At 44.4% G+C, this 14,867-nt stretch overlaps 1 protein-coding gene across 2 annotated transcripts in view; it reads left to right on the top strand.

Moving 5' to 3' along the window:
• The window catches only part of LOC123765536 (alpha-1-macroglobulin), a 251,748-nt gene that overhangs the window by 233,043 nt on the left and 3,838 nt on the right, over nucleotides 1-14,867 (top strand). For both annotated transcript variants that reach the window (XM_069334071.1, XM_069334070.1), the window contains exons 25-26: nucleotides 3,847-4,059; nucleotides 4,697-5,101. In XM_069334071.1, coding sequence (XP_069190172.1) covers nucleotides 3,847-4,059; nucleotides 4,697-5,101 — 618 coding nt within the window. The remainder of the gene's footprint in view (nucleotides 1-3,846; nucleotides 4,060-4,696; nucleotides 5,102-14,867) is intronic.

Below are 14,867 nucleotides of genomic sequence, written 5' to 3' on the forward strand. Positions count from 1 at the left end.
ATTGTTATTTTTTAAAAAAGTTATTTGTTAGCCATCGTGAGTGGTCTTACCACTCACGATGGCTACCCACACCCCAGTTCGGGCTGATGTGATTGAGGCTTGGTCGTGTAACTCCAGCTCCTGTTTCTTGTCCTAGTACTATGCCTTGTGTTTGATGTCTTCAGGGTGGTGTGTGAGCTGGGAGTACTCTTCACTGGTACTCTGGCTGCATGTGCTTAGGGTTGCCTTCCCTAAGTGCCTTGTAAGTACTGCTCTTGGGGTAATTACAAAAGACCTCTGTTGTTCTTTTGCTACTCGGCAATTGACCGCCCTGAGTGTGCTGGGGTGTTTCCTCCTCCCTTGTTCATCTTTGGGTAAGGGATAGTTTGCACTGGGAGGGGCGCAGCATACTGCACAGCAAGTTATTACCTATTATAGCGGCCGGCTCTGTTCCGCCTGGGTACATTGTCCTCGTGTGGGTTCTTTTTGTTTTTGTTTATCCTGCCTGGTGGTGGTATACCTTTGGTTCATTGTCCCCTATTTGTTAGGTTAGATACCTCTGTGTTTCTGGGTGGTACCCCCTGCTAGACCCCCGTGACCGGACACGTCTCGGAGGTTCAGCTTTTAGAGGTTTGATTGGTAGACTTGGGCTCCGGTTTGCAGAACCTTGCCTGGGCTTACCCTTTATGATACCAGTCTAAGGGCTCTGGGAAACCCAGAGGGGGCGCAAGGGGTCCAATGGATGCGACCCCTGGATCCCCTCTCGCTTTGTGCGAGTTCGAGGGTTGTTCTGCTCCCTTGTCTAGGGTGATTCTCACTAATTTTGTCTCGGTTATGCTGCCTGTTGGGTCGGTGACACCTTCTACCAAACAGGCAGTCCTGCAAAAATTGTCGCATGTGACCCTTTGAGTCCTGCGAGAATTGTTGCTTGTTTGTTACTCTATTCACCAAGTCCACTGATGACTATCCGGGTGCAGGCGGCTCAGTCGTTGCATGCTAGATTTAAGATGCTGCAACGCCCTAGGTTGATTGCTACCCCGTTTTGCTTATACGGACCTGGACTTGGGGGTGTTGGTCGCTTCGGTCATGATTCAGTTTCACACACCCTCGTTCTTCCCCTCCAATGGTTCATTTTGGCCCTCCACCCATCCCCTAACTCCGGCTCTGAAGCGTCTGAAGGGTTTGGGGTCGGGACAGAGTTTCGAAGGTTCTGAGACTCTGGCAGTTTCGGGAGTTGCCCCTTCCGCGGGTGGACGACAGTGGCATTCGTTTCGGTTCCTCCAGCTGTGGCAACGGGGTCTGACCAGTGGGCCCTTCCTTCCTTTCTGGCTGCCCCAGTTTTTTCTCACGATTACGGGGCTTTGGAAGGCAACTCGGCCCCGGGTCTTGGTGTGGAGGTTCCTGGGGTTGGAGGGGCTGACTTGGGGGCCTTGGTCCCCATTCGGCCCCTCTAGGGTTTTCCTACCCTCCGAGTGGGGCTTACTGTTACAAGGCAACCCATTCTTGCACTTTCGTATAGTCAATATTGACTTATTAAATACGTGCATATGTGACATACTAATTTATTGTGAATATTTTAGTTTACCTTGAAAAGCTTCATAGAAAACACCGACCTTACCTAACCTTCTTAGTATGTTAAGATAAACATCTTATTGCTTCATAATTACAATTATTACTTAACCTATTATAGGTATAGGTTAAGTAATAATTGTAATTACGAAGCAATAAGATGCTTATCTTAACATACTAAGAAGGTTAGGTAAGGTCGGTGTTTTCTATGAAGCTTTTCGAGGTAAACTAAAATATTCACAATAAATTAGTATGTCACATATGCACTTATTTAATAAGTCTATATTGACTGTAAGAAAGTGCGAGAACAGGTTGTACAAGGAGTGGGGTTTTCTTTTTCAGCCCATCCACCAAAAATGGGGAGGTTAATGTAACTGCACAAGTGTACTTATGTACAATCAGGCAATCGGGGTACCTAGCAATCAGGAATTGTACTTGTTTTCACTTAGTATTAAACCGTACTTTTAAATATATTGTGAATATTTGAGTTTACCTGAAAAGCTGAATAGTAAATCACGACCTAACCTTTCCTTCTTAGTTTTTGAAGATAAGCCTTTTATTGCTTTTAATTACAATTCGTATTTAACTATAATTGATATTACAGTTTTATAAAACAAAACTAAAATATTTCAATAAATTGTAAAGTAACTCGGGATGTTTTCAAATTTTGTATAAAATCTTTATTGTTTAATGAAACTGAAAAAGAAATTCCTACTATTTAAAACTTGTATATAGCAAATTGAACTTGAAAACGTCATTCTAAAACTCTGAGTATCTTAGCAGAAAACGAGGAGAATAAATGGGTAGGTAAATGTAACAGCCCCATGCGTGCAATTATGTACTATGTATGACAGAAAATGTACTTATTACACTTTATATTAAACCGTACTGTCAATTCGGAGGATGGGTTGTTCTTTTCCCACCTTTGCTTATGAGTTGGATTTGGTGTCAGCTTCTCCCTGGGTTGTCTCGCCTACTAAGGTGCAGGCGCAATGTTGTAAACAATGAACCAAAAAAAGTTCACTTATGTATGTCAACCAACAAACTCACACTAAACATCAAAAAGACCTACTAAATCTTATTTGGAAGCAAATCAACATATGCAATTAAGCTTCAGATAGACAATGTTAACATCAGCAATAAAAATGATGGAAAGTTCCTTGACATATACTTAGACAAGAGACTCAACATCAGCACCCACATACAACACATAACCAAGAAAGTCTTGTAAACGGTTGGTATACTCTAAAATCAGATTTTATGCTCCTAACTCTGCTCTCCTCTCACTATACTATGGGCTAATCTATCTCTATCTTACATATGGTATCTGTGCATGGGGCTCAACCTCGGGAAACCACCTCGGCCCATCATCACCCAGCAAAAATATGCTATCTGAATAATGACAAACTCTGCTTTCAAACAACACTCGGCCCCCCTGTTTAAATCCCACTCCACACACAAACTCACTCCACACATTCTCTTGTGCCATTTACATTTACAAAACCCCTGTTCTTAAGTGCTAACACTGTTCTGAAACTCTTCCTAGACAGATGTAATAGAACACATAATCACCACACCAGAAATAAATATCTCTTTGATATCCCCAGAGTCAAACTTAATCTGTGTAAACACACTATGCAAATAAAGGGACCTGGTCAATGGAACTCACTCCGTAATGAATTGAAAAACTGTCAAACATTTACCTTATTCAAAAATAAACCCAAAGTACCTAATTTTATCTTCATAGTTTGCTACCAAATGCTTGAAACTCGCACTGTATCTATTGCTACCTAATTCCCCAATTTATGTACCGTTGCCATACAACGTTACCATTGTAATCATTGCTTCATTGCTGTTATCTTATATCATGTTATACACATAGTTTACTACATTATACCTTGCAATAATCCTCAAATTATGCTACAATGTGCCTGTGGATAACCCTTATATTTACTTTAATGTACCTATTTTTTTGTCAAATTTCTTATACAATGTATTTTTATACTTTCTTACAATGTACCTGTAAATTTTTTTTTAATTTTGCTAATAATTCCCTTCTTAAAATTTTGTTAGATTAAAGATATGCCCGAAACGCTATGCGTGCTAGTGGCTTTACAAAAAAGTAAAACTTCAATGCTCTGTACCCTCAAAAACCCAATGTACCTTATGGTATATAACTAAATAAATAAATAAATATACAAGTTTTTCTCGGTACACCACGAGAATGTTGAATGTCATGTGAAGGGACAGGTGCACAGTGCAGGGTTAAATATGCAATAGTTTTTTTATTATTCACAGGACACGGTGGTTGCGCTGCAAGCTCTAGCAAGTTTTGAAGGTCACCAGGATCATGGCACTGTAAACTTGGTCGTAACTATAGCAGCAGAATCTCTTGAACATAACTTTCACATAGTTAATTATAACAAGCTTCTTCAACAAATGGTGAATCTACCTAAAATTCCAAGTAATGTTGTTCTTGACATGGAAGGAGAAGGATGTGTTCTTGTTCAGGTGAGTTACTTGATAAGGTGAGTTTCTTGTTGTGGTGCTTTGAGTACCACAATGATAGTGGTAAAAAAATGGAGTACATTTAATGAACAAGAGCAGCCTTTAGCAAACCCTATTGTGAATCCTTTATTAATCTGTTTTTGAAGATGTAAATAAGTAGCTTTTATGATTATTGATTCAAACCATTTTCCTACAAAAGACGATAATTTGACACAAGTTATCTACTGGTATCTACCTTTTTAAAAATCATTACCACATTTGAAACTATACCAATCCGGTACTCTGCGTGATACTCTTGATTTATTAAATATGCATGACAAGGGTTCACTAAATATTTCTTTACCTTTAAGCACCCTGGCAAGTATTTCGTCCGACCCTAGAGACTTGAGCTTTAATTTGTTCAGTTTGTATAATAGGTTCCTCTCTGGTAACCATTAAACAAGTCAACTTGTCCTTTTCATAGATTTGTGTAATTCCTCTAGTAAATACACACACATTACTTAGTGGTACCCATTTTTCGTCATTATTAGTTACCAATCCTGTCACGGTTTACGAAGCCCAGTTTTCTCCCTAATCTGTTATTAGTAGATAAAGTAACTTTAGACAATAAATATTTACTGACATTAGTGTTTTTCCTCAGGGTGTTCTGAGGTACAATGTTCCCGATGCCAAACCAAGTGAAGCATTTTTGCTGAGTGTTAATACAGAAACAGCTCCCGATCAAAAGTGTGTCACCAAGAGGATCCAGGCCTGTGCCTCATATCGGCTTCCTGATAAGAAATCAAACATGGCAGTCATAGAAGTCAACTTGGTTTCAGGTTACATTCCTGAAAAGGCAGATCTTAAGCAGATTGTGGGATATGGCACAGGACTCCTCAAACGCTATGAAGTTGATGGGAATAGAGTCACCTTTTATATCGATGAGTTCTCATCAGAAGACATTTGCGTGAGCTTCCGTATAATACGAGAAATTGATGTAGAGGACGTTAAACCTGGCACTGTGAAAATTTATGACTATTATCAACCCGAACTCTCTGTCAGTAAAGTAAGTCTTCATCTCTGGGGTGTGGTGTCTTCCCAGTTATATCTTTTATATAAATGGTATAATTTAATTTACATTACAGGTAGGTTAACCCCAGGACAGGCAGTGCAGCTATTTATAGCCAACAACATGCTGTGTACAAGAAAAAACAAAATCATTTTTTCTAAGATTGTTAAAATTTGTTCCCTGATTAAAGGCAAAATAAGAAAAAATCGTAGGTGACCTATTTTGGCCGCAGTAGGGCGAGAGAGTCTGGCAAGATTCAGGCACTGACAAAGTAGGCGTCCAGGGTTGGTCTCTTCCACCCAAGCTGTCAGGCGCAAGTTGCCACAAAGATAATATTACATATTTATTTTAATGTCTGATTTTTTATCTATTTTTCTAGGGAGGGGGGGGGGGGAGGAGCCCCTTCGGCTACCCGGAGCTTATCCAGGCTGATATAGAACTATTAGACTTTTGCATCAGTCAGTGTGAATTGAGATCTTAGGCGTACCGGGGACCATGAGCCAGAACCTGGCCCCCTTCAGAGAGGCATGATGAGCAACGGACTATAGTCTACTACCCTCATCTATTCAGACCCCAACCCATGTACACTAAATAATGTTGTGAATAATGAATTAAAAAAGTCCACTTATGGATGTCAACTAACAAACTAACACTAAACATAGAAAAGACGTACTACATCTTATTTGGAAGCAAATCATCAAATGCAATTCAGCTACAGATAGACAACATTAACATCAGTAATAAAAATAATGGAAAGTTTCTTGGCCTATTCCTAGACAAGACTCAACTTTAGCACCCACATTCAACACATAACTAAGAAAGTCTCTAAAACAGTTGGTATACTCTCCAAAATAAGATATTATGTGTCTAACTCTGCTCTCCTCTCACTATATTATGCACTAATCTATCCCTATCTTAATTATGGTATCTGTGCATGGGGTCTACCACTGCAAACCACCTCAAGCCCATCATCACCCAGCAAAAATCTGCTATCTGAATAATAACAAACTCTGCTTTCAGACAACACTCAGCTCCCTTGTTTAAATCCCTTAACATGCTAAATATTAACTCCCTTCACACATTCTCTTGTGTCAACTACATTTACAAAACCCTGTTCTTATATGCAAACTATGCTCTGAAACTCTCCCTGGACAGATGTAATAGGACCCATTATCACCACACCAGAAATAAATATATCTTTGATATCCCCAGGGTCAAACTTAATCTGTGTAAACACACTATGCAAATAAAGGGACCTTTATTTGGACCTATGGAACTCACTCCCTAGTGAATTGAAAAGCTGTCAAACTTTGCCTCATTCAAAAACAAAACCAACAAGTACCTAATTTCATCTTCGTTGTTTCTTACACTGAGCTTTAAATTTGCTCTGTATCTAGTGTTACCCAATCTCTATGTACTTAATCCAAACAACTTTATCATTGTGTTCATTGCTGTCTTTTATGTGCTAGCCATATCCTGTATTGTGCCTACTAATTTTTGTTAAACTACCATTCAAGCTGTCAATTGCAATTAATCTGAGCTATGTGCTTTAATATACCTACAATTTTCTCTCTTCTTTTATTTTTTTTCTTGCATGTAACTGTTATCATTTTTATAAATTTTGCAAGTATTTACCTACTTAAAATTTTTCTTAGATTAAGGACCAACCCGAAACGCTGCACGTACTAATGGCTTTACAAGAATGTAATTACTCTGCTATATATCCTCACAATCCCAATGTACTTTCTTGTATATATTTAAATAAATAGAATTGCAAATGTGATTTGGAGCATTCTATGTCTGCTATCTTCTGGATCAGGCACCCAGAAAGGTAAACATCCCAAAACAAACTCCTATTCTGGTTAAAACTACTACTAAAAGTCAAACGAGTGGACAGAACTCCCCGAAGAAAAACAAGCAAACGAGCATGACGTCACCACGTTGCCGCGCCGCCGTCTGCGCAGCTCCCCCCTCACTGGGAGGGGGAAGGGGGAGCCCCAGACCACTCACGATGGCTACCCCACACCCCAGTTCGGGCTGATGTGATTGAGGCTTGGTCGTGTAACTCCAGCTCCTGTTTCTTGTCTCAGTGCTGTGCCTTGTGTTTAGTGCTGTCTTCAGGGTGGTGAGTGAGCTGGGAGTACTCTTCACTGGTACTCGGGTTGCATGCGCTTAGGGTTACCTTCCCTAAGTGCCTTGTAAGTACTGCCCTTGGGGCTATGCTTTTTCCTCAAGTCACCTTGGGGTCTACCTCTGTTGGTCTTTTGCTGCCCGGTGATATTTGACCGCCATGAGTGAGCTGGGGGGGTGGGAGGGGGTTTCCTCCTCCCTTGTTTTCCTTAGGGTAAAGGGTAATTTGCACTGGTGGGTACTGCAAAGCTAGTTATCACCAATTCAAAATTTAAATGTTTATTCAGGTAAAAGTACATACATAGAAGATGAGTTACAAACATAATGTTAGATTATAGATAGTACATACAATATCTAAAGCCACTAATACACATAGCGTTTCAGGCAAGGTATGGGAAAAAACATTTAAACTAAAACCTAATACTAATTAAGATTAAAGTATAAATTGTTGAAAGGGGGGGAGGGACATGGCAGAAATCGGCAATTAAACAAGTTGGTCAACAGTATTGTTTTTTAAAATAGCAAGACATGGGTTGACATTTAGGGGGTAAGGTAGGTTACATGGAGTTAATTAGGTAGTACTTGGTTTTTTTTCTTAAACTCCCCTCCCTGTCCAGCTCGTTGTTGCCGTGGAGAGGCTTGGTGGGTGACTGACAGTGTGATGCTCCTTAGGGCGGTCCCCTGTTCTTTTGTAGCCTTGATTCTGCTGCTGTCCTCGCAAATTTTGCTGGACGCCTTTTCCGTTTCCTTTTGTTTTGTTTTGCTCCCCCCCCCCCCCCCTCTTCTTTCTCGTTGTCATTTCCTGCTGACCTTGGGCCTGTTGTGATCATTCTTTTGGCATTTTGTTTTGACGCCCAGGTGTTTGAGGAGGCATACTCTTGCACCCGTAGAACTGTAGAACCCAACGTCTTGAGCGAGGGGAACCTTTTATTGTCAATCCTCCTCTCATCACTGAACTCGATCTCGACGGACTGAAGATTCTTAAGGTGGCGTTTGTGGGGCGTATACTCACGACGCACCCCTAGGGGGTCCCGGCATGATTGGCGATAGTTTCTTGTTGGGTGTCCTGCCTCTAATTGTGACTCCATGGTTGGTATGGGGGCACATTCGTGAATGAATGTCTTTTCGTCTTTATCATTGAATGTTCCTCTCAGGCTGGTGGGGTGGGCGACCAAGCCCCCGAGTTGAACTGTATTGGAAGACCGGGCTCCGTATCCCCCACTGCGTTGGACCCTGACCTTGCTCCTCCTTTGACCCTCCTGACTTCTCCCCTCGGCTCCCCTCCTTCCTCTGTGGTTGGGTCGAGCCACAAGTCCCCAGTGGTGACCACTTCGTCCCCTGGGAATGGCTCTCTCTCGTTGTGACTACTGCGCCTTTTAACCCCTCTGGGGGTTCTCAGCGCCGTCCGTGTCATGGCCGCATTCACTCGATTCCTTCTTGTACTGATGCATATCAAGCCTTGTTTGGTTCCGCTTCGTGGGCCAAATACTTTGATAGCCTCCCTCTTGATTCTACACCTTCTGACGATTTCTCCCTCCATAGGCCTCTTGTTGATTCCGTAGATGCCCGTTACCTTCAACCCCACTAGTTTCGGTACACGTGTCATTGCTTCTCCTTCTCAGTATGCAGCTTCCTGCTCGGCTGCCTTATCCTGCCTTGGCAAGACCCCTGTTCAGGTCTCAAAGAACGCTCGGTTGAATGCCAGTGTTGGCACTATTCTCCTCCCGCCCCATGTTGCAACCGGTGTTCGGAATCTGCAGGACTGCCACGATGATATTCGGCATATCCTTGATGCCCATGGCCATTCTGTCCTCCAGGCAGATACGTTTACTCGTCCCCCCCCTCGTGGTCGTCGCTGTCAGCCCCTTCGGGTTGTGAAGATTACCTTTGATGGTAGGACCTTTCTACCCTCTCATTCTTGCTGATGCCAGGTGCTCTGTCCAGGAGTACATTCCCTCTCCTCGGCTCTGTAATAAATGCCGGAGGTTTGGGCATGGTGCCCTCCGCTGCTCTGGAAAACACTGTCCTTTGTGTGGGGGGCGAAGGTCGCTCTGAATCGGAGTGCACTTCTCACCAGGCTCGCTGCCTCAATTGCAGCGAGGCCCACCCTACCTTCTCCTGTGCGTGTATACATTATAAACTTGAGGCAGCCGTCCTCAACTTGAAGCACCGGGAGCGTTTATCTTTTCCCTAGGTAAAAGATAAACCTCAAGAGCTGAAAGCGTTTATCTTTTCTTGAGGCAAAGCGCCAGGTTCTCCGGCTCCCACCTTATGCTAACATTAATTATGCTCGCGTGTTGCGCACTTCCTCTCCTCGTCCTTCCCACCTTCCTCAGATTCAAAACAGTTTCCGGGCCTTGGACTCTGATACGCCCACCGCCCCCTCCTCTGTTCTTTTGAGGTCTGTCCCAAAGGGTCCCCCTCCTGGTCCTCTGTCTGGAGTTCCCCTTCTTTCTGCCTGGTCGTTCATGTCTCCTGTGTCTTCTTCCTCACCTCCCTCCGATCCTCCTTCCCATCCTCCTCTTCCGTCTATTGGCTCTCCACGCCGCCTGTAGGTACAGGCTGATGTCCATCGCTCTCCCAACGGTCGTCGTGTATGCTCTCATTCAGCTTCTCCTGTTGAGACGCTGGTATCCGTTGCCCAATACGTAGTTGCTGGGACACCTGTCTCTTTGCGCCGGAAGCGTAAGCCTGGCTCCTCTCCTTCCTCCTACAATGGGTAAAAGGGCTTTGCTTTCTTCCTCGGCCCCTACTTCTGACTCTCTCACTCCGTCCCCTCCCGTTTCAGTGGTTATGCCCCCTGTTCCTGCTATGGAGGTCTCTTTGGTCCCCGCTTCCCTCTCGGTTGGTGCCCTTGCTGAGGTGCGTCCCCTGGTTTCTGCCCCTCCTGCTGCTGTCCTTGCCCCTCGGTTATCCCCCCTCTTCCTCCTCCAAACCCTACTCGTCCGCCCCTGGTCGGTCCTTCCCTCCCTCTTTACTCAGTTTACCCATGCCCCCTAATCCTGACTTTGCTGACTCTGTTCTTGCGCTTTTACGGCTGTGTTCCTTTTTCGCCTTTGTTTCTTCGTTATTCTCCGTTGCTGTCCTTCCTCTTCTCGTCGATGTCTATTCGTCAATGGAACGCTCGAGGTTATTTCGCAATTTTCCTTGAACTCCAGCTTCTGATTTCGCGGTTTTCGCCCCTTTGTGTTTGTCTCCAGGAGCCAATGCTTGGTGCTCGTCCTGGTTGCTTTTGTGGCTATTCCTTTCTCCCCCCCTCCCTCCCCGGCTGTTGCTGGGGCTTCGAACTCTTCTGCTTTCTTGATTCGCTCTGATGTTCCCTTTGTTTCCTTACTTTTTCCTTCACTTCTCCATTGTTCTGCTGCTTGTATCTTTGTGAGGAAATGGTACACCGTTTGTTCTATTTATCTCCCCCCCCCCCCCCCGAGTGTCCCACTTTCTCTTCCCTATCTAAAACACCTACTGGACTCCTTGCCGGAGCCTGTGTTCCTGCTAGGTGATTTCAATTGTCATTCCCTTTGGGGTGGTGTTCTGACGAACACCCGGGGTCGCCTTCTTGAACCGTTCATCTTCTCTTCTTCCCTGTTTCTTCTGAATTCTGGTGAGCCCACGCATTTAAACTCTCGGACTCGCACCCTTTCCTGTCTTAATCTTTCTCTTTGCTCGTCTTCTCTTTAGATTTAACGTGGCAGGTTCTTTTTGATGACCTCGATGGCAGTGACAATTTCCCCATCCTTGTTATCTTTTTCTATTTTCACCCTCCCCTCTCTTTCCCTCGGTGGCGGTTTGATAAGGCAGACTGGAACCTACTTACCCTCAGTGCTGCTTTCTTACCTCTCCCTTCTGCCTCTCCCTTGCTCTCTCCTCCTTTTTCATGACACCGTCTTCGACGCTGCCCTCCACTCTATTCCTCGCTCTTCCTCTCAGAGCCCATGGAAGTGCATTTCCTGGTGGAATACAGACTGTCCTCGGGCAGTCTGCTGTAAGCGTGCAGCCTTGAAGAGTCACCGCCGCCGGCAGATGGCCGATTCTTTTATTTCGGAAGGCGAGTGCGGTGGCCCGTAGGGCCATCCATACAGCTAAACGTGAATGTTGGGCGTCTTATGTCTCCACCATTATGTCCGACACTCCTCTGCCACAGATCTGGAAGCGTATCCGCAAGATAGCGGGTAAGTTCGTTCCCGATGTCTCGCTGGTCCTTCACCTCCGTGGTACTCTTGTGGCGGACCCGTTGCAGGTCGCTACCGAACTGGGTTCTCGCTTTTCTTCTGTTAGCTCTGGGTTTCATCTTTCTAATCTTTCTTTCTTTGTAAACCTGTCCTTGAATCTTGTCCTTTTGGATTTCTATACTCATCTTCGCTTTCCCTATAACGCTCCCTTTTTTCTGAACTCCGGTCTGCCCTGGCCCCTCTGCGGTTCTATGGCAGCGGGCTTCGATGGTATTCATTATGAGATACTTTGCCATCTCCCTCCATGCACGTCACAGTATTTACCGAGTCTATATAATCGGATCTGGGAGTCGTCGTCAGTCCCTGAGGACTAGCTCGATGCTATTGTCCTTCCTGTTTGCAAACCAGGGTCTCTGGGAACATCCCCTAAGGACTTTCGCCCTATTACCCTCACCAGTTGTGTCTGCCAACTCTTTGAACGTATGGTTAACGTTCGTCTGATGTGGTTCTTAGAACACCATCACCACCTCTCCCCTTCTCAATTTGGTTTCCGCAAGTGCCGCAGCACGACAGATGTACTGGTGAACTTGGAAGTCTATATTCGTACTGCTTTTGCTGCGAAGATTTCCATTGTTGCCGTCCTTTTTGACCTGAAAAAGGCTTACGACACGACTTGGCGATATCATATTATATCCCAGCGTCATTCTTTTGACCTTCGTGGTCATCTCCCTCTCTGCAGCTTCCTTTCTCGTCGTTCCTTTCGGGTGAGGCTTGTTACCGCTCTCTCTGCCTCTTTTTTTTTTTTCAGCAATACGAAGGTGTCCCAGGGTAGTGTTCTGAGCACTACACTTTCTCTGGTTGCCCTCAATGATCTTCTTTCCTCTCTAACTTCAGGCGTCTTCTCCGCTCTTTATATCGACGATCTTACCCTTTGCTGTCAGGGTGATGATTCGCCTCTCCTTCAACACCGGCTTCAACTTAAGATTGATGCTATGTCGTCTTGGGCCACTGATCATGGCTTCATGTTCTCTACTTCTAAGACTTGTGCCATGACTTTTACTCGGAAGCGTGTCGTTCTTCGTCCTTCTTTGCCGCTTTATGGTCACCGCGTTGTGTACAAGGATTCGGCTAAGCTTTTGGGGTTGATTTTTGACACTCGTTTGTCTTGGTCTCCCCATATCTTGTACCCCGTGTTGAATGTTCTAAGGCCCTTACCCTCCTTCGGTCCCATACTTCTTGGCGAGCGGATAGGCACACTCTACTCGCTTTATATTCCTCTCTCGTCCTGTCTAAGCTCGATTATGGTTGCCCTGCTTACTAGTCTGCTTCTCCTTCTACTCTTCGCCGTCTTGATGCTTTGCACCATACTGGGTTGCGCCTCAGTTCTGGTGCCTTTCGTTCGACTCCCATCCTCAGCTTGTATGTTGACACTGGCTTCCTATCTCTCCAAGACCGCCGTGATCGTTACTGTCTTCGCTATCTTGCACGGTCCTTATAACATCCTTCCTCTCGCCTCTGTCGTGCTTTAACTTTTACCCCTCCTGCGGTTCCTGTTCCTCTTCACCACCACCCCTGTTTCTGTCAAGTTATCTCGCTTACAGGATTCTCTTTTAGATCGTATTTCTAATATTTCTACTCATGATGTTCCTTCTTTGCCCCCGTGGAGAGTCCCCCTTCTGCAGTTTTGTACATCCTTAACCGGCATCACTATATCTTTTACCCCTCCTACGGTTCTTAAACGACTTTTCCTTGAGCACTTTTCTTCTCGCTCCCGCTCCGTTTCTGTCTTCACCGATGGGTCTAAGTCTGCAGATGGTGTTTGCTACTCTGTTGTTTTTCCTGATCGCACTTGTGTCGCTTACCTCCGGAGTCTAGCATCTTTACAGCAGAACTTTATGCTATTCTCTCTGCTCTTCGTCTCCTGCTTTCTCATTGTCAGTCTTCCTTTGTAGTTGTTGTTGACTCTCGTAGTGCCCTCATGGCTCTCGGGTCCTTTAATCCGGTTCATCCAGTAGTTGTCGAGATCCAGCATTGGCTGTTTCTTGTTCACAGTAAATTTAAGTCGGTTGAGTTTTGTTGGGTTCCCAGCCATATTGGTGTGTCTTTAAATGAGCGTGCGGATGCTGCCGCCAAGGAAGCCGTCCGCTCTTGTCCCATCTCTCGGAAAGGCATTCCGTATTCCGACTTTTACCCGGTTATCCATTCCTCAGTCCTTACCCGTTGGCAGGCTTCTTGGTTATATGTTACTGGTAACAAGCTACGTACTCTTAAATGTTGTTTTTCCTCGTGGCCGTCCTCCTTCCACTGTAACCGGCGGTGGGAAACGGCTCTGGCGAGGTTGCGTATTGGCCATACTCGCTTAACCCATGGTCACTTGATGGAGCGCCGCCCTGCTCCTTATTGTCCTAGTTGTATTGTCCCTCTTACGGTCGTGCATGTCCTTCTTGAATGTCCTGACTTCCAGGACGAGCGTGTGTCTTGCTTTCCGACCGCCCCTCGCGGTCACCTGTCCCTCAATAGAATTCTTGGTGACTCGGATACTTTTGATATCGTTCGCCTTATGCGTTTTTGTTCTCGTATTGGCATCCTTGGTGATATTTAGCGCCCTCTGATTATTTTGCGTATTTGATGGTGCTACATAGCCTTCCCGGTTTGGTGCCTTCTTTTGATAATTAATTACTTGGTGACTCGGATACTTTTGATATCATTCTCTTTATGCGTTTCTGTTCTTATAATGGCATCATTGGTGATATTTAGCGCCCTCTGATTATCCCGCACATTTGATGGTGCTACATATCCTTCCTGGTTTGGTGCCTTCTTTTGATAATTACTTACTTTTCTCTTAAACTGGTTGAGAGGTATAGCCTTTGACATGATTGGGAAGGTCATCTCACATTCTGGGTCCCTTGATTTGTAGAGATCTTCTAGTTTGGTTAATGTGCTCCCTTGGAATAGCAAATAGATATTTGTTTCTGGTGTGGTGCCATGGATTCCGTTACAATCTTCTAGGAAGCGTTTAAAGTCGGGATTGGCATTACAGTTCAGAGTTCTAAAAATATAGAGTACACATGAGAGGATGTGTAGTGACTTAATATCTAACATATTCAACGATTTAAGGGTACCGAGTGCTGTCTGGGGCCAGAGTTTGATAGTGTTCTAGTAGCAGCTTTGTGTTAATTAGAGGACGTAGATGATTTTGGGTAGTAGAACCCCAAGCACAAATACCATAATTGAGATAAGGATTGATGAGAGTAATAGTGTCACCAGGGCAGGGCGAGGTACATAATATATGATCTTGGAAAGAATGCCAACAGTTTTAGAAACTCTTTTTGCAATATATAGAATATGTCCCTGGAAATTCAGCTTATCGATGAGGACACCAGTTTATTTACCATCTACTTTGTTACTAATTTGAATATTGTTTATTCTTAGATTAATTTGATCTGAGGATTTATCAAACAAAA

The sequence above is a fragment of the Procambarus clarkii genome, chromosome 30 (genome assembly GCF_040958095.1).
Source record: "Procambarus clarkii isolate CNS0578487 chromosome 30, FALCON_Pclarkii_2.0, whole genome shotgun sequence".
NCBI lineage: Eukaryota > Metazoa > Arthropoda > Malacostraca > Decapoda > Cambaridae > Procambarus > Procambarus clarkii.